The sequence below is a fragment of the Cricetulus griseus genome (genome assembly GCF_003668045.3).
Source record: "Cricetulus griseus strain 17A/GY chromosome 1 unlocalized genomic scaffold, alternate assembly CriGri-PICRH-1.0 chr1_0, whole genome shotgun sequence".
Taxonomy (NCBI): Eukaryota; Metazoa; Chordata; class Mammalia; order Rodentia; family Cricetidae; genus Cricetulus; species Cricetulus griseus.
Window position 1 is genome coordinate 166,090,214 of NW_023276806.1, and position 26,678 is coordinate 166,116,891.

At 35.5% G+C, this 26,678-nt stretch overlaps 1 protein-coding gene across 6 annotated transcripts in view; it reads left to right on the forward strand.

Annotated features, from left to right (window-relative positions):
* The window catches only part of Cep290 (centrosomal protein 290), an 80,903-nt gene that overhangs the window by 26,597 nt on the left and 27,628 nt on the right, over window positions 1-26,678 (forward strand). For all 6 annotated transcript variants that reach the window (XM_035450956.1, XM_035450958.1, XM_035450957.1 and 3 more), the window contains 16 exons: window positions 601-716; window positions 2,533-2,635; window positions 2,720-2,950; window positions 6,792-6,965; window positions 11,776-11,887; window positions 13,749-13,954; window positions 14,826-14,977; window positions 17,370-17,481; window positions 18,323-18,778; window positions 19,781-19,945; window positions 20,870-20,977; window positions 21,186-21,320; window positions 22,628-22,894; window positions 23,509-23,616; window positions 24,223-24,422; window positions 25,856-26,069. In XM_035450956.1, coding sequence (XP_035306847.1) covers window positions 601-716; window positions 2,533-2,635; window positions 2,720-2,950; window positions 6,792-6,965; window positions 11,776-11,887; window positions 13,749-13,954; window positions 14,826-14,977; window positions 17,370-17,481; window positions 18,323-18,778; window positions 19,781-19,945; window positions 20,870-20,977; window positions 21,186-21,320; window positions 22,628-22,894; window positions 23,509-23,616; window positions 24,223-24,422; window positions 25,856-26,069 — 2,859 coding nt within the window. The remainder of the gene's footprint in view (window positions 1-600; window positions 717-2,532; window positions 2,636-2,719; window positions 2,951-6,791; window positions 6,966-11,775; window positions 11,888-13,748; window positions 13,955-14,825; window positions 14,978-17,369; window positions 17,482-18,322; window positions 18,779-19,780; window positions 19,946-20,869; window positions 20,978-21,185; window positions 21,321-22,627; window positions 22,895-23,508; window positions 23,617-24,222; window positions 24,423-25,855; window positions 26,070-26,678) is intronic.

Genomic DNA, 26,678 nt, shown 5'->3' on the forward strand with positions numbered 1-26,678 from the left:
GACATGATATGCTTGATCTAAGATTTGTGATTTTTTTTTTTTTTAGCTGGGGGCTCAGCAAGATGACTCAGTGGGTAAAGGTACTTGGTACTGGTCATGATGACCAGTGTTTGTGTTCAGTCACTGGACCACACAGTGGATGGAGAGAACAGACTCCTCAGGTTTTCCTCCAGCCTCCACACATGCACTCACATGCATGCAAATAAATGCTTTCATTAATTAATATAAAACTCAGTTTTCCCTGAGTTTTCCTATTTAAAAAGAAATAGGCTAATTTTAGTCAAGGCACAAAAATGTATACTGGCAAGAGAATATGTGGCTAAGTAATAGGAGTTGAGTATTTAACTGTTCTGTCTGATAAACATTTATGCTTAAGGTGAATACTGTATCTGATAGTCTGTGTGCTTACTGAAGCTACCATATTTGAAAAGAATAATTTTGCTTGTTTTATAGGACTTTTATGTATAGTGCCCTCATTCTTTGTACTTTATATTGAAATGTTGAAAATATGGAGTTTTAATAATCTTTTTGGAATGTGAATCTGTACCTTTGGATTCAAAATATAGCCTAATGCTATTTAAATTCTAATTCAAATTTCAGGAACTGGACAATAAAGAAAAGAAGTTAAAGCATGTAGAAGAGTCTCTTGAAGATTATAACAGAAAATTTGCAGTAATTCGCCATCAACAGAGTTTACTATATAAAGAATATCTAAGGTATTTATATTTTGAAAACTTTATAAATTTAGTTTAATATAATGCTTTTTGGACCATCAAAAAAGAAAGTATTGATCCACTCCTCATAATTACTATCAAAACCATGCGTAAATGTGTTTCTGAACTAGTTCAGTGATCTCAACCCTCTTCATGTCTGGGATTGGTAGAGGTTAACCAGACTTCAATATTGGGTAGGTGTGAGGCATTGAGAAAGTTGCTTTTCCTTTACTCTTTGTGCCTTAGTTTCTTGTAAAATTCTATGATAGTACTTTTGTTTTTACCCGAGTAGGTTGTAATGCAATCTAAGTGAATTATTACAAGAAAACATTCAAGATAGTGCATAGCACAACTGTACACTATAAGTATTAGCTGTTGTCATCACTATTCAAACATGTTCATATGGAATTAACATGCCTCCCCTTATCTCTCTCATCACATCAATCCAATCATTGTCTTAGTAGAAATTATGATTCATAATCAAAGGCAGTTTTAAACACTTAATGGTAGCATCTGATTGACAGGAAACCCAGAGGTAGTTAGAGGATGATCAATTTGTATGGATTTTTATAATTTATTATTGTTATAAAATATTCCTAGAAGTTCATAGATCAGAGATTGATGTCCACTGAAAAAGAATAACATGATTTTCCATATTTTGACACATATCACAAAATTAAGTCACATGTTCAAATCAAAACCATTTAGTGGCAAAAGTAATGATGCCACTAAAATTGGCTCATGCCAAGCATAAATTAATAGTTATATGGCTTTTCAGTAGGCAACAATGACTTATATACTTGTAAAAATGATTAATTTGGATTTCTTTTAATCCATAAGTAAATCTACATTTGTTTATGCATGTAAAAAGGTATTTTTATTTGTGTAAAAGTGGAATAGATAAGTCAACCTGTGTAATGGGCTCATCACTCATTCATTGTTTTGTGGTAAGAACACAATAATCTACCATTCAATAAATTTTCAAGCATATTATACTAAGATCAAAATAGGTACAACAGATATTAAAATTACTCTTGTTTGAGTTCTTTACATGTCTTCTTTTAAGTCTAAAGGTTTTTTTATTTAAAAAATCCTTCTCATAAAACGTATTTTGATAGTGTTTCCCTTCTCCAACTCCTCCAATACACATTCTGTCCTCACTACCCAAATTTATGTCTTTGTTTTTCTTTCTCTTTTTATAAACAACAACAAAATGAAATAGACACAGGGTTCCTGCATTTGATACCCAGTGATAAAGAAAAAAAATCCGTTTTCTCCAAATCCAGTGGTTTCTAATATTTCCATTCTAAATATTTTGTGTATATTCATTGTTCATATTTAAGAATTGGGCTAGAATTTTGAGATTTGATTTTTTTCAGAATTTGTTTAGTATATTAACTATATTTATATTCTTAATCCTTTTCTCTTTACAATAATTTTTGTAAATTGTATATTCTAATTGGGTAGTTACTCAATTAAAGATATATATATATATATGCATAAATATATATTTCATGTATAAGTACATATGTATGTTTTTAACAAAACTTAATCCATTGGGTGCTCTGTAAAGCTAGCTTTTATGCCATTTTAATGCTAAAATTACATTTCAAAGAATCCTTTTCAAATGAAATTTTAAAGCTTGGAGTTTTCTTTTTTTTACAATTTCTTTCTGATTGACAGAAAATGTTGAATGTTAGGTACTATGTCTTTTGTTCTGAGAAAATTTAAAGCTTCTATAATCTAAATTTATCACCTTTGCAGTTAAAAACTTTATTCACCTTATTATCTTTTTAATTATTATTGCATGATATCATAGCGAAAAGGAGACTTGGAAAACAGAATCTGAGACAATGAAAGAGGAGAAGCGAAAACTTGAGGATCAAGTTTCACAGGATGCTGTGAAAGTCAAAGAGTATAATGTAAGCACAACTTAAATATCATTGTGCCAGGTACAAATGAGGGTAACTAGATTCACTCAGTAATGTCAGTGTGATTTTGTACAGAATTTGCTGAATGCTCTTCAGAGGGATTCAAATGAAATGAAGAAAATGCTTTCAGAAAACAGTAGGAAAATCACTGTTTTGCAAGTGAATGAAAAGTCCCTCATACGGAAGTATACAACCTTAGTAGAACTGGAACGGCAGCTTAGAAAAGAAAATGGGAAACACAAGAATGACTTAATATCAATGGAAGCTGAAGTTACTGAAAAAATTGGAAGTTTGCAAAGATATAAGGTATTTCTGCCTTTTTGTTTTTCCTTTGGCTCAGGAACCTTAGTAAGACTCATGCACATCCATCCCCAGGATTGATGGTTAATGTTTATTGATATTTGCTGTAATTACCTCATCCACTTTTTTTGTAGGAATACTTAACTTGCAGACATTCTTCCCATGAATATTTTTAGCACACATCTCTACAATAGAAAGCTGTTGTTTACATAACCGTAATAATGTTATTTTACTGAAAAATTGACAGTATTTCCCTAATTTTCCTACTGTGCAGACTATATTAAATCTTCTTTAGTTGCTCTCGGCTTTGATCATGAATAATGCATTTATTGGATTTGACAGTTATATGTCCTATTTCCTGAAGACAGCAACCTGTTTTGCTTTTTCTCTTTTCTTTGAAGAATATTTGATTGATCTCTTATTTTGATTTTTATCAGTTTTAGCTCTGAGGCCTTGATTTGATTCAATTTAAATAATTTTAGCCAGAATACATCTTAAATAATCTATGTTATATATCCCTAAAGATAGCATATCTGTTTGGATGGTGTTTTGTGGGGAAATATCTACATTTTTAAGTAGTTTACCTGGTAAGATTTTTAGCATGCTATATATAAAGAATCCTTTGATATTTTTCCCAATAATTTTAGTATTTATGATGATTATCTGGTGTGGGTTTTCATGTTTTTCTCATATTATTAGTACTGCTACATTCTTTTGAAAGTACAGAAAGTTTTTGTCATTAAGTCCTGCTGAAGTATATTTTCCATTGTAACAACAGTATGAGAGCTGTGATCTTTCCTTTTTACTACCAGTTACAGAAGGGCAGGGTGTGTGTGCTCTGCTTTTGGGTAAATTTATTTGTTTCCTGATAAGATTCTTCTTCTTTGGTTATAATGATAGATACACAAACTTTTAAACATTAGGTAAATTTTACTCAATAATTCTAAACTTTGTCTACTAGGAAGCTTTTTAGTTTTTTTTTTTTGTTGTTTTTTTTTTTTGTTTTGTTTTTTTTTTTTCAGCAAGGATCCATTAGTTTGTGGACCAAGCTTGATTTGTTTTTTGACATAACAAAGTTTTCTCGACTTAACTTGCACACTGCTTCTACTTGGATGTAAAGTAATCCAGTTCTTTAAGGAGCCCTGTTGCGTTTTAGAGGGTAAAATATTTATATACCACTGATTACACAGTGTCATTGCTCTTGGTATGTCATTGCTGCTCATCTCTTTCCTTGGATAATATAGGGAATATAGTGTATAATTTTAGAATACAAGCTCATATTGTGGTTTCCAATTCAAAGTTACCATTCTAAGGTAATTAAACACTATGTTTTATTTCCTAAACTCATTTAACTTTGTAATTTTATTTCATTGTTTTACATAGAGAACTGAAAGATCAAAGTAATTATTTTATCAGATGTTATCAAATTAATTAAAAATAATAACATCTGTAATACTTCTTAATATATCCTAAAATTTCTTTGCAGTTGTTACTTTCTTGAAATCTAGCCTATTAAGTAGGTGTTAGCAAAATTAACATATTCTAGTAATTTGAAAGAATCCTCAAGTCTTTTTATTTTCCTTCTGGTTTCAATATTAGGATTTTAAAATGTGAATTGGAATATATAAAACATTTATGTTTTGAAAGATTTACTGAGAAATGTCTGGCTGCTGCCCCTGCCCTGCTGTCCAGTAACAGAACACCCTCCACATGGTTCTTCTACAACAGAAACAGAACCTTAGAGTGATTACCCATTCACACGTGTCTGTACCTTCACATGAGAGCTGTTTCTATTAGGACATGAATTAAGGGAGTTTTGAGACCTAGGCACATTTTTCTTTTTACCTTTTTAGCTTTTAGAAAAGATTATAGTCCTTTGGAGTTTTACCAATACACAAAGTGCTTAAAATATGAGCTGGAACTGTTTTTTGCATCCTCTCTTTCTTAAAACACAGTTTCTGCATTTTGTTTTTGTGTGTGTTTTATTTTTTATAATAGAAAATATGAAAGGGGATATTTTAAAGGAAGCAAAGCATATTTCCATGTCTTTTATCTAGCCTGTCTCACAAAAGGAAACCAAATCCTTAGACTAAAGTAGAATAGTATGTATTAATAGAGGAGAAGCTGTTGCAATTAGATATGAAATTCTCTGTACTCAGGAATGATTTAAAAATCACAACTTCTTCATCTCCACTTCATCAGTTTGGTTATTTATCACACCATTTGCTTTCATCACTTCATTGTGCTCTTTTATGTACCTTTGGCTTATCATAGAGCATTTTACTGGAAAGAACTAAGACTCCCAGTACCTTGTTTGTTTTGATAAAACTACTTTATTGCCTTTAATGATTTTTCAGAGCTATAGGAGAACATTGTGCTATTCTTCTTTAGGACTGTACTAAATAAATACCTAGGATAATTAAACTTGAAAATAGGAAAATTTGTTTTGGTTCAGAAATTTGGATGTTTGGGAATATAATCTCATTACCTTTGGCCTGTGGTGGCACGAGTACATCATAGTAGTGTTAGACCCCTGAAAACTCAAGTATCCGGGGTCCCAGGCCACCGGACACCCCAATCACCAGGCGGATTCGAGAGCTTGCTGCAAACTGCACGAGGCTTTATTGTAATTTAACGAGCTAACCCCATGTTAGCTCGGGTCTTTCACCCACCTGCCATGGCGGATGGCTAGAAAAGATGGCTCCTAGGGTCTCCCAAGAGATCTTATAGGACAGCGTAAGGGGGTTGTCTAGGGGTACGCACAGGCTCACGATTGGTGTGCCTCCAGGCTTGGAGGGCTTGCCCTGTGTTGATTGGTCAACTGGTTGTTATGGCCCATAGGCCCTCCCAGGGTGGTTGCTATGCTTTGTGCGTCATTGCTGTGCGCTTATCCTGCGCTTATCCGTAAAGCACACCCAGGGTCGTAAAGCATAGCGCCACCAGCTAACTTCTGATTGGCTCCTTGTCACGAGACAGGCATCTGACTTTCTAGTGACTAACTTCTGATGGGTTCCTTGTCACGAGACAGGCATCTGACCTCTAAGTGACCAAGGCAGGTTTATGGCAAGCACGTGTTCGGCTGTTATGGCTGCCGAAAGGGGAGCAGGTCCCTTCAGTAGGAGTGTGGGTAATAGAGGCCTTCTTACTTCATAGCCAATTATAATAAAAAGAAAAAGAGAGCATGAGGAACAGAGGTCCCATAATCCTATTGGAAAGCACACACCAAGTGACTTAGAACTTCCCACCAGACCCCACACCTTAGTTGCTTCAATTCCCTAACCACACCATGCTAGAGAACATGCTTTTAACGTGTGTCTTTGGAGGAATATTCTCTATTACATTATAGCATACATGAAATAAGTAACTTAAATCTTTAATGTTTCTATTTAGTTATTTTAATCACTCAATAATAGGAACCAAAAAACGAATTTGTATGACTTTAAGAAAGATTAAACATAGCTAGAATGTACAGGTCCCCTTAGTTCATGCTAATTTTGTCACTTAAAGTGTTAAATGTTTAATTGATTTTAATCTTCTAAAATTTAAAATAGGCAATCATACAAGGATGATTTCTGATTGTTTACAGCTTATTAATACTTTCTCAAATTAATTGCATTTCATTTACTGTGACAGTTTGTAAAAGGACACATTTAAATTGATAAAACTTTCCATATATAATTTCCTATATAAAAGAATAACGTGAGAAGTATTGTATAGTTTTCAAATGCCTTTAAAATACATTTTGCTTTCAACTGAATTATCTTTCTTAAAAGTGACTAATGCTTTACCAGAAAAAAAAAATGTACAAATCTAACTAAGTGTATCCCCCCCCCCTTTTTTTTTTCAGGAAATGGCTACCTTCAAAATTGCAGCTCTCCAGAAAGTTGTAGATAATAGTGTTTCTTTGTCTGAACTAGATCTAGCCAATAAACAATACAATGAATTGACTACTAAGTACAGGGACATATTACAGAAAGATAACATGCTTGTTCAAAGAGCAAGTAACTTAGAACACCTAGAGGTGAGTGTGGATGATCTTTGAACCTTGTTATACTAGCCACTTTACACTGAGGGTATCCTGGGGTCTGTAGGAATTTTACTGATTTTAAGTGATTAAAGTTGGCTTCTATTTATGGAATTGTGGTGGAGATATGATAATAGGTATAATCTAATTGTGGTTTGTCCTGGATATCAATGCATATACCTATATGTAACATATTATCTATTTATAATTGCAAATACCTTAAAGGTGACTTTCTAGGTAATCCTCTTATGTATTTATCTTCTATGGTTTAGCTGAGCCATACTGCTTTTATAGCACACATGGAATTAAAGGGAGATTCCATTCCTTTCTTTTCTTACTCTGATCTCAGAGTCCCTACATTGGTTTCTTATGATGGATTTATTTGATTCTGGATGTATTATTAATGACATTTTCCTAGACATTGGATGAGATCTCCAATTCTCTGTTCTTTTATGGTTTAGAAATGCTGACAATTAGGGTGGGGATGAAGGAGATGGCTCTGAATATAAAAGCACTGCCCTGGCAAGTAATTTGGATTCATGGAATGCATATGTTTTAGTTTCTTTTCTGTTTGTGTAATAAATCACCCAACAAAAGCAACTTTAAAAAGAAGGGTTTATCTGACTCACAGTTCATGGTAGAGTATCATGGGAGGAAAATCAACATAGCAGGAGTGTGAAGCAATTTGTCACATGTCTACAGTCAAGGCACAGGTGAATGAATGTTTCCTATGTCTCAGCTTGCTTTCTCTATTTTATATAGTTGTCGCCCTGTCATGCCCGGCATGTCCCAGCCACAAGCCAAGGCAGCCATGAGGTTGGGCCTGAGTAGGGGACCATGGACTTGAAAGTTCCTAGCAACCCAACAGCAATAAAGACCAAACACAGGCATCTTGTCATCTTTAGACAGCTCTCAGTTCCATGTCACAAAACTAGAGTCTCTTGTTTATTTAGCATCCTCTTGGCTGTTTCTTAACCATGTTTCCACAGCCACAAGGAGGCCATTTCGCTCCTCCTGACCCCTGTCTGCTCCCTGGCTCCTAACTCTCTGTCCTCCCATGTTACTTACACATCTAGCACCTCTGCCCAGGTGCAGGCCTATTCAAATGCTTAGTTCTGTAGTGATGCAAACTAGGAGACATTCCCCACTGAGGCCATGCTATTCCTCACTCCCTACATCTCCCCCAGTAAGGGAAGTAACCTGCCCACAGTCAAGATGGGCTTGCCTAATGCAATCCCCATAGTCCCCACAGGGGCCGTTCCCCAGCTGATTATAGATTCTGTCAAGTTGACAGCTGCTACATCGTGGGGGGAAAATAGCCAGTCTGAACCCATAATACCATCACTCCTACAGCCAGAAGGGAGACAAAGAGATGAGAATTGCCTTGCCTGGAAACTGGTGGCCAGGTAGCCTGAAATATACAGCACAGAGGCAGAAACAATAAGAAAATATCTTGCTTGTTTCAAAGTAAATGGCAATCACAGGCTTCCAGAACTAAGAAGTTGTTCTTAGTTCTCTACACATTTCATTACATGTGTGCCTATACTCACACACATCACACAGAGACTAGAGTGGTGCAATGTCATAAGCTTCATTAGAGTATTTGTGTACATAGTCCATTATTCTGTTTACTGCTCCTTCCTTTTTATTTCCTTGCTGGTTGTGGTGGTGTGTGTGTCGGTGTGGGGGGTGTATGTGTTTGCATGTATATGGTGGTGTGTGTGTCGGTGTGGGGGTGTATGTGTTTGCATGTATATGGTGGTGTGTGTGTCGGTGTGGGGGTGTATGTGTTTGCATGTATATGGTGGTGTGTGTGTCGGTGTGGGATTGTATGTGTTTGCATGTATATGCACTGCCTTCTGCAGATGGATATGCACATGTGGTGACCTGCAGCTGATGTTGGATATCTTCCTTAACCACTCCTCACTTTTTATTTAGTGAAACAGAACCTTAGGTTGGCCAATTTTAGCTAGTTTCCCTAGCCACCTTACCCTGAGGGTCCATAGGCCCTCCCAGGGTGGTTGCTATGCTCTCTATGTCATTGCTGTGCGCTTGTCCGTAAAGCACACCCAGAGTCATAAAGCATAGCGCCACCAGCTAACTTCTGATGGGTTCCTTGTCAGGAGACAGGCATCTGACTTTCTAGTGACTGACTAACTTCTGATGAGTTCCTTGTCACGAGACAGGCATCTGACCTCTAAGTGACCAAGGCAAGTTTATGGCAAGCTGAAAGGGGACCAGGTCCCTTCAAAAGTTTTATGTGGGCCGGGCGGTGGTGGCGCATGCCTTTAATCCCAACCCTTGGGAGGCAGAGGCAGGCGGATCTCTGTGAGTTCGAGGCCAGCCTGGTCTACAAGAGCTAGTTCCAGGACAGTCTCCAAAGCCACAGAGAAACCCTGTCTTGAAAAACCAAAATAAATAAATAAACAAAGTTTTAAGTGTATGAGTATTTTGCTTGAATGTATATCTTTGCACAACATCTTGCTGTGTCTGCAGTGACAGGAAAGCCTATTGGATCCTTTAGAACTGGAGTTACTGACAATTACAGTCAATGTTTTTCCAACCCAGTTTTCTACATTTTTTAAAAATAAGCAAGTTGTGATTTTTGTCAGTAGAAATTGAGGTATAAGTCTTTAGGCTTCTCAGTAGAAATTGAGGTATATGTCTTTAGTCTTAATCTCCTTTTTTTTTGTTTTTCGAGACAGGGTTTCCCTGTGGCTTTGGAGGCTGTCCTGGAACTAGCTCTTGTAGACCAGGCTGGTCTCAAACTCACAGAGATCCACCTGCCTCTGCCTCCTGAGTGCTGGGATTAAAGGCATGCACCACTACCGCCCGGCCATTAGTCTTAATCTCCTTTAAGATCCTCCCACAGCATGGAATAGGAAATATTTGGTTAGCTCACAAGCTCTTACTTGCTTAGGGGAATACACTGAGTAAATCAAACATTGCATTTCTGATGACTTCTGCAAAATAGCTTGAGTCATTATGTATTAATATGATCAAGAAATATTCATGATCCATTTCCTTTATACTGATTTTGCTGAAGATCACAGATGATTCTGTTACTATTTAAAGATAATTCTGACTCTGTCGATGTAGTAATAATTTCCTCTCTTCATTCTCCATGTCCTTGTTCTATTTCTATTAACAAAGCTCTCAATGACAAATCTGTAGTTAGCTATCAGTGAGCTGTTTCTTTCCTTATTTTGTATTGTTAAAAATTAAACTCAGGTCAGAGCTGAACCTCTGAACTTCATCTCTAGTCTTCAATACTAGCTCTTTAAATTTTATTCACTATTACTGTTATTTGTGTGTGTCTGTGTCTCTCTCTGTGTGTGTATTTGTTTGCATGTGTGTTTAAGTCGAATAACTTCCAGGAATGAGTTCATAGTAGTTTCTGGCAATGGAATGAAGATTGTCAGCATTGCACAGCAATAACTTTTACTTGCTGAGGATATTGTTTGCCTTCAATAAATAACATTTAGCTTAATTCTTCTCTTTTCCCTAAGAACTTTTTTTAACCATTCCTCAAAATTAGTATATGTGTATGAGATGTGGCTATAACTAGGCTGGAGGAAAAGCACGACAACATCCTTGTGGGGTCCTATAGGAAGAAAATGTTAGTATAGTGAAAGTCTTGAATGGATTGTATCCAGTCCATGTTAGATGGGATTCGCTTGATTGAAGATCTCGCTTGAAATCCTCAACTTGATTGAAGTCAGTACCCGAACCTCTGGTCAGAGTGTCAGTTGAAATGGAGCAGGTTGGATCCAGTGCAGTCAAGGAGATGTGGCCCACTTTCTTTCCAGGGTGTCCAGGGATTACTGTCAGGCAGGTCTTCATTGGCTGTGTGGGACTCAAACATAAAGAGCAGAGAAACGTTTGCTTGTGTATGTACACATACTGGGAAAGGCAACCATGGGAGAATAACAATTATGAGAGGATGTATACCTTGAAGGAAAGAGCCAAGAAAAGACAAAGACAGTCCCCCAATTCTTCTCTTATTCTGTATTACATCAATTGGCTTCTTGGTACAATACAGAAACTCTAAAGTTTAGTTAAACAACGCGCTTGGATTTTAGAGGAGGAAAGCCAAATCCACCTCTAAATCCAGCATTGGTTTAATTGAATAGGGACTAGGAAATAAAGAGAAATAGAGTTTTCTGAGTGACAGCTATAAAGTTTACAGTATGGCATGTTTCTGTTTTTGATGGTTATAGCTACCTTCTCTTCTTAAGTATGTACCCCTGCAGTGTCCTTTGCCTTCTGGAGATGAGTTTTCCTGTGAAGATAAAAGCAAAACACTTCCCTTTCCTTTGGGAGGTTTCTACTTAGTTTATAAGATATAACTTAGTAGAATACCAGTCATTTGTCCTCATCGCGAGGTTTTTCCTTTTCAACTCGAATCTTGATCAATTTTGATGGTATCCAAAGTTTTTCTTCTGTGGAAACCAATGCAAAACCCCTACCCCATCGTAACACATGTCCTGGTTTCCATACAGAGGTTAGTACATCTTTGAAGTATACCGGCTAATTCAGTTCAGCGTGGTCAGGCACATCTTTAGCCAGCCCCTAAGCAGGTGTGGCTACAGCTTCCCCCTACAATGTGTGAGAAATTATAATTTCTAAAAAAATATTTTTGAATCTAGTGAATTTGAGTGTGTGACTTTTTATTTGTACCTTTTTATAATAAAGCTTAATTTTTTAATTAAGAGTTTTAAGAGATAATGCATAAAGTTAAAGTAGTGTCTCTTCTATGGTACTCATCCTCATTGCAGTGTAGTTCATCTATATGTCTTTCATTCAGTGTGAAAATGCATCTTTAAAAGAACAAATGGATGTTATAAGTAAAGAACTAGAGATTACAAAGGAAAAACTTCATACCATTGAACAAGCTTGGGAACAAGAAACTAAATTAGGTAAGTCTTAAGACTCAGATAATATCAAGTGATTAGTATCTAACAGTGATTCTTTTACTGAAAATTCCTTTTCTATAGTACAATTTGGGGATATAGATTGATGTAAAAAGGTGAACTGTACCCTTACAGTTTAGTATACAGATGATGACTAACATCCTGGGTGTTTGGTTTATAGTTCTCACATGAGATATTTTCCCTTGTAAAATCATATATTATAAATTTGTGATTAGATACTAGATATTTTAAATTATTTTAACAATAAAACCTAGTGATAATTTTGAAATGTGCTTTGCCGAGTGCAAAGTTTATGTGTTGTATATTATCTGATACCTTTAAATGAAAAGATCACCATAAAATATCAAAGAAAATTTGAGAACTCTTATTGCCTATATTTTCAGTAATGTCATATTTTTCTTGTTTTTATATTTTATGTACTTTAAATAATAAACATTATTTGTTATATACTATATCAACTTAGTAAAATTTAAAAGTATTTCTATATCTTAATCATTTATCTTATAAAAACTCATGCAGTATCCTATTATTTGGGTGATTTTGAGTAAAGTGTTTTGGTGATATCTTGTTTATACTCTAACATATAAAGCTTGCCTGATGATCAGAGGGCAGAACTAGCTAAACAGAGAGGTCAAGAGGTTTGTACAGACAGACAGGAAGTGAGATGGCTGGACGGAGAGAGGAACATAGGTGGAAGAGACAGGAACTCAGTCTCTTTTCAGTCAGATGATTTCATAGAGGTAAGAACTCTAGTGGGTAGTGGGTGGATTCTCTGCTTCTCTGATCTTTCAGCTTTTACTTGCTAATATCTGACTCCGGGCTTTTATTATTAAAACCTATTGGAACTCGTGTTACAAAGTGTTAGGTTTTTTTTTTTTTTTGCCATTATTTAGACTGCTACAAAGATTACCTTCATTTATATCTGACTTGCCATATTACTATATATAAAATTATTGTATAAAAATTACAATTTGATAGTATTTGTATTTGATATTACATGTGTATAAGTTCCAAAATAATTCTCATGATTTGAGATTATACTTGTAAAATTTATTAATGATATAACTTCATATTTTACATTTGAGCTTGGTGCTTGATAATGTTAAAAATCAAGTCATAGCACTTACATGTCCAAAGTGACACTGCTATCCTATATTGCCCCAGTCCAGTTAACATTCTTCCCATAACAAGTGGTTCACTTACCACTTGTTACAACTCTCTAAACATGTCCCATCCCTGCACTGACCTTCACATTAGTGTTTCAGTAATCTCATGGTTGTAGTAAGACTTTCTTTGGAGTACCAGCTCCCAAATAACGATGGAGACTTCTTATTAAGTATAGAAGTTTAGCCTTAGCTTAGGCTTGTTCCCTATTAGCTATTAAAACTTAAATTAATCTGTTTATTAATCTGTGTTCTGCCGCATGTCTTGGACTGCTTTTCAGTACTTTGCACCCTATTTCCTCCGTGTCTGGCTGGCGAATCTCTGACTAGCACCTCAGATTCCTCCCAGAGTTCCTCTCTCTCTGGAAGTCCTGCCTAGCTCTCCTGCCTAGCTATTGGCCATTCAGTTCTTATTAAACCAATCAGAAGGTGTCTTAACAGAGACGCATTTTCACAGTGCACAAAAAGATTATCCCACAACATATAGTTTTTGTTGTCATTTGATTAATGGAGAGATTTATTCTAGAAAGAGTAAATGGATAGACATCAGACATGTAGTAATAAATAATGAGAAGAATGCAGATATGTCTTAATTCAAAAAGTTCATTCCTTGCTACAGAACTATACTACCTTTTTCATACCTTTTCTAAATTATCTTCTGTGTAATGTATTATTACATACAGGAACTGAATCAAACATGGATAAGGCAATGAAATCAATAACAAATAGTGACATTGTTTCTATTTCAAAAAAAATCACCGTGTTGGAGATGAAGGAATTAAATGAAAGGCAGAGGGCTGAACACTGTCAGAAAATGTACGAACACGTAAGGACTTCATTAAAACAAATGGAAGAACGTAATTTTGAATTGGAAACCAAATTCACTGAGGTTCGATTCGATTTTTATCATGTAACTAGACAGAATTAGTGATAGTAGATTAAGAACTTTGTGTCTCTATGGTAGCATATGCATTCAGCATTTGTTTTTCATTTAATGGATATACAGACAATTATTTTAAAATCTGAATTGCTTTAGATTAAACCACTTGTTTCTATTAAAAAAAGCTCTTTCTCACCAGTGTCATGGGATTGGCTTTAATGAATAGAAGGATATTGTCTCTTAAAAAGCAAATTGTCTTCCAATCCCATGTCTTTCTTTAAAAAATATTCATTGTCTTTTACACACCAGAACTTGTTTGGGAGCAAGCCTATAGAAGCCGTAAAGTGGTAAAAAATCTCTGCTTTCAAAAAGTTTTAATAGGAGGATATTGAAGATTTTCAGTGTGCTCTGAATTAAGCAGTCTACAAATATTCGACAACTTATGATTAAACAACAGCTTTCCTTAGGCTGATACGTTTTCCAAACTATTTTTATTTAAAGCCACTAAATATTAATAAAAATTACATAATTTTGTAAAATTTATAAAATTTTAACTATTTGTAAGCAGTTTGTTTATAGTTAAAAAATTCCTAGTGATTGCCTAAAATAAATAATATATGATAGGATTGGAGTATTGCTACATTTTTTTTATAATTGGTTCTTGATGTTTTTTCTTTAGTCTATTATTTTTTTCCATTTTGTACCTATTTTTGGACTAAGGGAAAGTAAAGAAGTCTAGCAGTTATGTGTGTAGGCTGGAGCTGTAGTTCATTGACATGCTTATTAGTTTACATAGGCTCTCTGTTTTGGTCCCAGTATAGGGTAAGGCAGAATAAATAAATTAAATAGTCCTAAGGAATTGTTGTTAATTTTTCCATAGCTTACCAAAATCAACCTGGATGCCCAGAAGGTGGAACAGATGTTGAGAGATGAGTTAGCTGACAGCGTGAACAAGGCAGTGAGTGATGCTGATAGACAGCGGATTCTAGAGTTAGAGAAGAATGAGGTGGAACTCAAAGTTGAAGTGTCTAAGTAAGTGCACACAAACATTTCTGCCATTTGATGTGTCTATTTGATTGTAAGAAGATCAACTACAGACATGGAGCAGTATCCATACCCGTTTTGTTTGTTTGTTTGTTTGTTTGTTTTTTGGAGCCAGGGTTTCTCTGTGTAGCTTTGGAGCCTATCCTGGCACTCGCTCTGGAGACCAGTTTGGCCTCGAACTCACAGAGATCTGCCTGCCTCTGCCTCCCGAGTGCTGGGATTAAAGCCATGTGCCACCAATGCCCGGCTCCATACCTGTTTTTTAATGAAAGGATTAATATCAGGGCTGGTTTTTAACTAGGTGACATACATTGAAGAAGAAATGACCTCTCAAAGCCTCTCCCACCCCCCAGAATGTAGGGATGCAACTGTAGAAGGCACTAAAGCTGGAACAAAATTCTGTAGTGTCCACATCTTACTCACTGCCTGGTTTTCAGGGGAAGTAGAATTAGAAGTGCAAGGGTCACTTAGCATTTATTCTACTGCTTTTAAAAAGAAAGGAATTTTACTTTTTTATGAGGTTGATGTAAACATATAATTAATTCATATTCTAATTTAATTCTCATTTCTTAGGAACTAGCTATGTGGTAGGTATTGTGTAAGACATTAGATATTAATTCACGAACTCTTGCTTACTGACGCTGAGGTCAAAGTTTTTTCATTTGGCCTTAGGAAATATGCCCAACCACTTTAGAGAACTAAGTCTTTGCTGAGCACTCCCTTTCTATTGGAGCACTAAGTCTCTGCTGAACACTCATTCTCTATTAGAGCACTAAGTCTCTGCTGAGCACTTGTTCTCTATTAGAGCACTAAGTCTTTACTGAGAACTCCCTTTCTATTGGAGCACTAAGTCTCTGCTGAGCACTCACTTTATTAGAGCACTAAGTCTCTGCTGAACACTCACTTTTCTAGTCAGGTGCTCCTTCAGAGGGTAATCATGAGGAACATCGAGTTAATGTGTCAAGCACAAATAACATTTTTTTTTGTGTGTGTGGTTTATTTAAAAAATTATAGCCATTCCTTTAGAACATGGAGAGTCCTTTTGGGAAAATTTGTCATTTTTAGCTCTTCCCATAATGATTGACTTTGTTTCTTTCTTCTCATAAACCTTCCTTACCTGGTAAGATGACTAATTTATAGTTATTCATTTCATTATATCTTATTAACCACCAATTATAGATGCCTTCCGATCAGAATGAGGAACCTGATGTATATATGCCCATCCCACTTAGCTCAAATTAATCTACTCCAAACAACAAGACTATTTCATTTGGCTTTGTTATAGAAATCATAAGGGAAATTTGTGCAAATGCATGATTTCTTTTTGTGTTTCAACTAACTGATAAATCAAAATAAACTAATTGCTCTTTCCATTTATAACGTAACTTTCAAATATAAAGTTATATGCATGAAGCACAAATATAAGTTAAAATGCGGATTTTACATTGATTTTTTAGCTGTGCAGTAGCAATAGGTTAGCCCAGTTACACTAATCTACCATTTCCTAAATATAATAAAAAGTATGTTAGGAAAATGTGTGGGAGCAGGTGTTTCCTGACCACCTGCATTTGGAATATTACATAAACCATTATTTCAATTTGACTTAGCAGATGGCATTATCTTTCAAAATGTACATGTTATTCTATACCACGGGTGACCTACTTCACAGAGTAGGAGATGTTAAAAATCACTTTCTGGTCTCTTATGGAATTAGGTTTTATAACTATGAGTCTTTCCACTATGGCCACCCGAGCCCTGCTGCCACGTGGGTGCTTTCTGCCAGGCCACACAGGTTCTGCCCACCCCACTTTATGGTCCCAAGTAAACACAAAGAAACTTATATTAGGTACAAATGCTGCTTAGCCAATGACTAGGATTTCTCATCTCCTAGCTTAGTCTTAATTATCAAAAATCTATGTATTTTATAAGACTTATCTTATAGAGGACGCCTTCTGCTGGTGCCCTCTCTTGCGGGTAGATCACATGGCAACTCCAGAGCAGAGACCAGGAGGAAGAGGGAAGGGGAGGACTTCCTTCTTGTCTTTGCTTATATACTGAGTTTGCCTGCTATGTCTCTTCCTGCCTGGATGTTTTACTACATTTCCCAGAATCCTCCTTGACTCCTAGTCCTGCCTAACTTGCTGCCTCATTGGCCATACAGTAATTTATTCAACAATCAATAAGATGAACATAAACAGAAGTACATTCCCCATCAAGATTTCATGAAATTGTTGAAGAGACCTTGAACTCTTTGGAATTGATGCAAAGAAGACATGTTATAAACTAATTGCTTTTCTAATTGCTTTTCTAGAACAATGTTTCAAAATTAGGGCTTCTGGTGTTTGCTGAATTGTTCCTTAAATATTTTATCTCTCTCTAGACTGAGAGAAATTTCTGATATTGCCAAAAGACAAGTTGATTTTTTGAACTCCCAACAACAGTCCAGGGAAAAGGAAGTGGAATCCCTCAGAATGCAGCTGCTGGACTACCAGGTACATATTGTACTGCCTTCTCCATTTTGTCTACTGTTGGCTAAGCTCACCTCCGACACTGATGGAAGCATAGAGTGCTAAGCTGAAGTCGTTGCAGCAATAGAAACCTGTTTCTGTTAGAAAACCTCTTTATTTATTTATTTTTGGATTTTTGAGACAGGGTTTCTCTGTGTAACTGTCCTAGCTGTTCTGGAACTCACTTTGTAGAACAGGCTAGCCTTGAACTCATAGAGATCCTCCAGCCTCTGCCTCCCAAGTGCTAGCATTAAAGGTGTTTGCCACTACCACCAGGCACTAGAAAACCTCTTTATTTGAAATACGTACAGATTCTTTTGACAGCTGCCAGTCACAGTTAACATACTAAGGAGAAATAATTAATGAGTCTTTAACACACTAAGGAAGAATAATAAATAAATCTTTACTGACTGTATTTTCTCTTGTACATACTTGTAGCTTTATATAATCCCATGTTCTGTAATTTTTTAGAATATATTTGTGCTGTTAATGTTATCTGTGAACTAAAAGGCAAAACACTACTGTGCTGTTAATGTTATCTGTGAACTAAAAGGCAAAACTACCATTCCAACTATCTTTTAAGTATGTTTCATTCTGGATATACAGTTGGTAACTATTATGTTTAAGTAAAATTAATGGTTTGTTTAAAAAAAAAAAACTCCTATGCAACAGTGTTTTAAATTTTTATTTAGTAAACTGTGTCTTTGAATCCATGATGTATTCACTGAAAAAAACCTGAACTTTACTGTAAATATGTATTTTTTACTGTTAGGCACAATCTGATAAAAAGGCACTTATTACTGTAAATATGTGTTTTTACTGTTAGGCACAATCTGATGAAAAGGCACTAATTGCCAAACTGCACCAACATGTTGTCTCTCTTCAAATTAGTGAGGCTACTGCTCTTGGTAAGTTGGAGTCAGTTACATCTAAACTCCAGAAGATGGAGGCCTACAATTTGCGCCTTGAGCAGAAACTGGATGAAAAAGAGCAGACTCTCTTCTATGCTCGCCTGGAAGGCAGAAACAGAGCAAAGCACCTGCGCCAAACTATTCAGTCTCTACGAAGACAGTTCAGTGGCGCTTTACCCTTGGCCCAGCAGGAAAAGTTCTCCAAAACAATGATTCAGCTGCAAAATGACAAACTGAAGATCATGCAAGAAATGAAAAATTCTCAACAAGAGCGCAGAAATATGGAAAATAAAACGATGGAGATGGAATTAAAATTAAAAGGCTTAGAAGAATTGATAAGTACTTTAAAGGATGCCAGGGGCGCCCAAAAGGTAAAACTTGATCTGAAACTCAGTATTTCTATGTTATGTAGTAATATTACTCTTAATTCATAGCTTCATGAAAAATATTCAACCTGCATTTAAAATACTAGTTGTAATTAGCTTAGATCTAACACAGTGGGAATTTGCACTTTCCTATGCAAGGATCTTTAGCAAAAATACTTTTATTGTGTGTGATAGCACAGAATCTTAAACATTCTAAGAAAGGTCAAATAAATGTTAAGTATAATAATTTAAATGACTTAATAGTTATCAGTTTATTTCTACTCCACAAATATTTTCTGTTTATTTGTTTTTCCATGTTTTTACTTATAGATCTTCCTTGTGTACACTTATAGTTTTCATAGATGTCCACATTTATGTTTTAAAGTTTAGTTTTTGCCATCATTTGGGAAGAATTAAATGGTAAATAATACCTTCTAGTTACATCCTTTTCTCTATGTAGAACAACTTAGAATTTCTTTTTTTTTTTTAATTTTCATTTATTGGACAGATTTCTCAAAATTTATTCTTTTATATGTTTATACAGTAGATTCTGGTCACACTTTATAGTAGCCTCTTCTTCCTCACCCCCACCACTTCATCCCATCGAATCCTTGTCCTGTGTTTCATGTGTTTTCATTTTCATTTTGTTACTGACTGAGCATGTGGGTGTGAGTGAGCAGCTGTGCCCTGGAACATGAGTGTGTCACCAGTGGCTACATCACTGTAGACAATGGTGGGAACTCAGAGCAGTACCAACGTGTCACTAAAAAACAAGTGACACTGAATGAAAAACTGAAAGGAAATGTTACTGATATCTGTTTATTCATTTAAAAATAATTTGAAGACTGTTTTATTTTAATATTGTACATATTTTAGAATAGTCTTTGGAAATTCTAAATAGCTTTGCCATATGTCTTGGCTATAGACTAACTTCTTTCATCTTATTACAGTTTGCCATTAATTTCAATTAAAACAATAATATAGCATTTATGTGTATATATAATTTAGGTAATCAATTGGCATGTGAAAATAGAAGAACTTCGCCTTCAGGAACTTAAGCTAAATCGAGAACTAGCCAAGGGTAAAGAAGAAATCAAATACTTGAACAATATCATCTCTGAATATGAGCAAACAATCAACAGTCTTGAGGAAGAAATTGTTCAGCAGAGCAAGGTTTCCTTCTCTTTTTACTTCTGTTCTTTTGTTAAGGCTATAAACATCAGGTCATTACATTTAAGCTGTATTGTTGTGATGAAATATAGCTCCTGTCATATTGAGAAACAAAATAACCTGTTTCTTGCTTCTTAAACTCCAAATGTGCAAATTGACTCAGTTGTAACAGAAGTCTTAAGCTTAAAACAAAACAAAAAGACAGTATGTCATCAAACTTACTAGTAAGTTAATTTTTATTTTGATAAGTTATTTGACTTCTTCAGGCAAGTTTCTGCCTGTTGTCATTGTTGATTTAGAACACAGCATGGGGTAGAAACAGTAGATGCTTGAGAGCCAGATGACACTCAGAAAACACATACTTGCCATAGAGACAGAGACTGTGTTCCCTGTGCTTAGGTCTGTCTTCTGTATCATAGATACTCATGTTCACACTGTCACTGCCTTAAGATCTTCACTCACATTTCTTCTTGCAGATGGAACTGCAAAGGCTCCTTGGTATTGAATAGTCAATTGTGCCATCAAAATTCCCTACATAGAGAGTACTTGCTTTCATTTTCTAGTGTTGGCCATCCTCTAGTGTCTTACATAATTGTTATTGCCTGTTTCTTACTTCCTGGGATATAAGTTCCTTGGTGACAGATGAGGTTTTGTTTATTGCTATGCTTATATTGCCCCAAATGGTGCTTGAAAAATACATGTTTGGAATGCATGGATGAATGGATTCATGACTAGATTGAAATTCTGACTTCATACCTGCCCACCTCTGTGATCTTAGGCAACTTGGCTTGACCTCCTAAGTTTGTATCTTTTCCTATGTAATAAGAGTGATAGTTGCCAAAAGATGAGGATTAAATAAGAAAATGTACATATACCTGTTACATGCTCAGTGTCACTGTGTATGGCCTAACCAAATGTCTTTTTTAGTTTCATGAAGAAAGACAAATGGCTTGGGATCAACGAGAAGTTGAGCTAGAACGCCAACTAGACCTTTTTGACCGTCAGCAAAATGAAATACTCAGTGCAGCACAAAAGGTATAAAAAATGACTAATTGTGTTTGCTGCTTCTTGGGATTAGGTATATTTTTAACTGTATGGTGCTTTAGGTGAATTGTCATGGGTTTCTTTGTTTATTAAAGAGAAGTAAAATTTAGCTCATGATTTTTTTTGACACATTTAAAAGATATAATATTGTTTTCTCAGTACTACACTGCTGTTTTTAAAGCATGTTATTTTTCAATAGTTTGAAGAGGCTACAGGATCAATGCCAGACCCCAGCTTGCCCCTTCCAAACCAACTCGAAATTGCTTTACACAAAATTAAGGAGAATATTCGAACAATTCTTAAAACACAAGCCACTTGCAAGTCACTAGAAGAGGTAATTGGAAGAATTTGTATTTTGATTGGTATATTATTGGGTATGGTTTCTGGAATTTTCTAAATAATATTTAGTAATGGCAATAAAGTATAAAATGTTAGATTTGTTCCTAGTTTCTCTCTTTTTCAGTTCTTATATACTATTTCTAATAGCTGACAATGAATAGTCCATACAGTTAATTTGTATTTACCATTCATTTGTTTACTGTATTCTGCTTTGGGAACACTAAACATAAAAGTGAGAACCAAGTGTAATTAAAAACATTTAATTGTAGCTTTCTGAACAGTATAGTACCTTCCCTTAACTGTTGTTTTCATTATTTATTTTTATTATTTGTTTTGTAGTTTGCATTGCATATCCTTTAGTTTCTTTGTTCATTTTATTTGTGAGTAGGTAAAGTTGAAGCAAATAGAGCTATTTAATCTATGTACAGAATTTGATTAATAGGTGGTCAAATCAGCTCATTAAATTATTTATAAAATAATATAAGATGAATATTATTTAAATTTTAGTTTATGTATAAACATTAGTAAGTGCACTTAAGAAAACTATATTGTGAGCCGGGCAGTGGTGGTGCACGCCTTTAGTCCCAGCACTTGGGAGGCAGAGGCAAGTGAATCTCTGTGAGTTCGAGACCAGCCTGGTCTACAAGAGCTAGTTCCAGGACAGGGCTCCAAAGCCACAGAGAAACCCTGTCTCGAAAAAGCAAAAAAAAAAAAAGAAAGAAAACTATATTGTGTATACTCCTGCCTATCTAATCAATTTAGGAAAGAATTTAACATTTTTGGTTTATGTGAAGTACTACTAACTTACTAGCTTTGAAATATCTGCTGTAGTCTTACTGAAGATTAAACCTTCTTCTCTGCTTTGGAGTGGTCAATAGCAGTGATTCACTTGCTTGTTCCATGAAATCCCATCGTATGTCGAGTAACTCCTCTGATGAGTTTGCTATTGCTCTGCCACTTTTCACATCACAGGGGTGGTTTAATTGCATTTTCTTTCTAATTCCAACATCACCATTCATTTCTAGTTCTCAACTGCAAGGTATAAATGAAGTTAATTCATAATATTTTGCTTTCAACCTAACAGTTTTTAACAAGTGATATCTCATAAGTAAATTAAAAAAATGTATGCAAATAAATAATGCTGTCACATAAAAATGTAATAAATAGGACTTTATTGTCAAATGACTATGCAAGTATGTAAAGAATAAAGTGAAACTCTTGCTTATAATTCTAACTAAAATTCACATGAAGCATTTTAAAGGATAAGCTGTACATTAATAATTTATTGTGACTTTACTCTAGAAACTAAAAGAAAAAGAGTCTGCATTACAGTTGGCAGAGCAAAATATTCTGTCAAGGGACAAAGTAATCAATGAACTGAGGATTCGATTGCCTGCCACAGCTGATCGAGAGAAACTTATTGCTGAGCTAGACAGAAAAGAGCTGGAGCCAAAATCTCATCACACGATGAAAATTGCCCATCAAACGATTGCTAACATGCAGGCCAGATTAAATCAAAAGGAAGAAGTACTGAAGAAATACCAGCATCTTCTGGAAAAAGCCAGAGAAGTATTTTGTTATGCTGCTTTACTTACTGTGTTTTTTAGTCAAATGCCACGTGCTTTTTTTCTTAAAGTGGTAGTTCATTTTTAGTTTCAGATGATTCTGTTTAGAATTGTTGCTTTCATGTGATTGGATTACAGATTTGTTAGTAAAACTGACAGTTTGTGTACATGTATCTTCCTCCTGTGGACTGAGGTAAACAAGAGTATCTGTTATGGTGAAGGAAGCTGGATGGTTTAGGAACTGTCAGGTGAATTTATGTATACAAATTGAAACAATAAGGTAAACGATGTTGCCACAGGGGTGATCTGTGGAGACTTAATTTTCCAGAACAGTAGGAGAGAGATCTAGTATTTTAAAATGTTTTTAGGAACAAATTAAGGGTGATAGATGCTGTTATTTTAATGTTAAGAATAAATTGTAATGTAAGACTTCGGTCGTCAATATGAGCACATGCTAGCAGACATGTAAAATGGGCTAATATATATAAATATGCATGAAGAGATCATGTCTTTCCTGCTTTTGAGCTTTTAGGAGATTGAAGGTTAACTGAAATATTTTAGAATATGCATCTACTTCATTCATAGTTTATAGTACAGCTTCCACTTCTTGTGAAACAGGAGCAAAGAGAAATTGTTAAGAAGCATGAGGAAGACCTCCATGCTCTTCATCATAAACTAGAGCTACAGGCCGATAGTTCACTCAATAAATTCAAGCAGACAGCTCAGGTAAGGTTCTGAGAACTTTGCTCTATTCCTAACTGAGATTTGAGAGCACTTAATTTCAAATTTATCTCTTCATATCTTGCAGTAGAACACAGCCCACCTTAGTGTTGACAAAATAATCTCATGACAACATCTCTGATCATGAAAACATGATCATTTTCTTAAACCCAAATCCAATCCTCAGTAATTGTCGCTGCTTGTAGAATCATATTTATATTCCTTTACCATGAACTCAAAGCCTCCTGTTATGTCGACTCTTTGTTTTCAAATTCCATCCACAAATGTATTTGTATTTATTGTTCAACTTGTGAATTAACCTCCTACTGCCCCCTTTTGATCATTCTGTTCTTTATATATGAAAAGAGGCCCTTCATTTAGCCCTCATTAGGCTCCTCAACCATCTGCTCATTACTCCATCATCCTAACCCTGCACTGCACTTACACACTGGCTAAAATTACAGGGTATGCAGAGTACACTCTGCGTGCTATCGTCCCGAATCCTTCTTTTCCTCTTAAATTGTAGACTTCATTGCTTCATAAAGAAATGTATGGGATGAGTCATAGTCTCAGACTATACTTACTCATTACTAATTCATTCATATTTCATAGGATTTAATAAAACAGTCTCCTGTTCCAGTGCCTACCAACAAGCATTTCATTCGTCTGGCCGAGATGGAGCAGACAGTGGCAGAGCAAGATAACTCCCTGGCCTCACTCCTGACCAAACTAAAGAAAGTGTCAAAAGATTTGGAAAGTCAAAAAGAAATCACTGAGTTAAAAGTCAGAGAATTTGAAAATATGAAATTACGGTAAATCTTAGAAGTCTTTTATAACTGAGCAAATAGAAAATAGGCTCTGATGAAACCTGTGTGAGCACTGTCGTAAGACCTTGATATGTATCATCCTATTCTGTCTCCAGGACTACCTGCGACTCATTGCACCACATTAGGAATAAGGCCCCGGGAAAGCACAGTAACAGGACTGAGTGGATGAGGGACAATCACAGTTTGTAACGAGTCATTCTTACTCAAAAGCCAATTTATCTTCTTCTCTAGAGGCTTATTTTTAACCACTTCCATTGCCCTCTTCACCCTCTATAGATGAAAATGCCAGTGTTTAGGACTCCTTCAGAGTGGTTAGATGAAGTCCCTGTGGTACTATGTACAAAAGTAACTTGAAAATGCTAAATTCATATATAACCTGCTTTTGTTTAAACACCTAAGGGTATGTGATAAAACAGAGGCTCAGTAAATGTTTGTTAAATAAAGTTACAAAAAACTATAGTGTTAGAGTGTTTAGAACATTCTGTACATTAAATATTATAATTTAACTGGGTGGTAGTGGTGCACACCTTTAATCCCAGCACTCAGGAGGCAGAGGCAGGCGGATCTCTGTGAGTTCGAGGCCAGCCTGTCTGCAGAGTAAGTTCCAGGATAATTGGCCAGGGCTGTTACATGGAATAATCCTGTCTCGAAAAACAAACAACAAACAAAAAAAGGATTATAATCATTGTTTAGCCAGTTTTTAGAAATAGACCTTTAAAACTAAAATTGGTATAAGGTTGTTCAGTTTCTGATCATAGAACCATCTTCCTGGGCCTCAGTTTATATCTGATGAAAGTGAGAATGTTGGCCCACTAAGATTCTATTCTATTTCTGATGGCCTATTAGAACTTTGACTGTTTACTCTTGGACCCAAGATACGTCGAAAAGTTACCACATATTTGTGAATATGTAAGTAGTAGCCACTTGAGATTTTTTTCTCTTGAGAATAGTATATGGTGTTGCTTTTGTCTTGGGTTTTCTCATTCTATTGAATATACAGGAGAATTTATTTTTGTATATTAATTAATCTCATGCCATGTACTAGATTATAAATTGCATTTTTTAATGATCTTTTTCATTTCTTTGTTGAGACATGTCTCAAGTCTAGTCCAGTCTGGCCTAGAACTCACTGGATAGTGTAAGCTATCCTCAATCTCGTCATACTCTTGTGTTTCAGTTGCCTCAGTGCAGAGATCATAGATAAAAACCACCTTGCTGTACTGAAATTACTTAGACTTTTTACATCTAATTCCCAAATATAACAAAATGATGTTGTTTCTGAAATAACTTGCATGCATAGTCTTTTACCATATAAAGTACTTGTAGTCATGACTTCATACCTTTATAAAGTTGCTTTGGTTTTTTTCAATCAAAAGAAAACACCCAGTCTGGCAAATACATCTGCTTGTTTCTTTCAGTCTCCAGGAAAACCATTTAGGGGAGATGAAGAAAGTGAAAGTGGAAGTAGAGGACTTAAGGCGTGCTCTCCTCCAAGCACAGAAGGAGTCCCAGGGTTTGAAGTCTGAGCTCCAGGCTCAGAAGGAAGCAAATTCAAGAGCTCCAACAACCACAATGAGGAATCTAGTGGACAGGCTAAAGAGCCAATTGGCCTTGAAAGAGAAGCAACAAAAGGTAAGTGGCAGATGGCCACTCAAGAGAAAGGCCTAGAGAAGATCTGGCGATCTGGGAAGGCACAAGCATAGCTGCTACAATCAAAGAGTGAACTTCATTGCATGCTGTTGCAAAGGACAGTTCTTTCTTATGGCTCTGCAGTGGTAGTGCTATTTTCAAATGCAGATAAAGTACAATTTATCTTTTTATGTATGGTGATTTGTTGAGCATCTGTAAGGAAGGAAATCTTAACTTCATTTATTTCTCATTTTCCATTGGATTTTCATGGAGCTGAAACAATTTTGAACAATTTAGGGGATTAGGGGTGATATGATTAAGAGGAAGAAGGATTTAAAAAGGTGGCCACAGTAGCTTTGTGGGAAGATTTAATCCCATGTAGTAGTTTTGCTGTTTTGTTTTGTTTTTATTTATCTGATACTTGGAAAATGGTTTAGAAGATGCTATGTTTTCCCATCTTAGTTCATGAATTTTATAGGCAAATATTTTAAACAATGTCCTGTAACATTACTCATCTGCCTAAATTCAGTAAATTTCACATGAATGGATGCACAAAGTGATTATTTTTCTAAGTGAAGGATTTATTGCTAATATATAACTTTGGAAATTTTC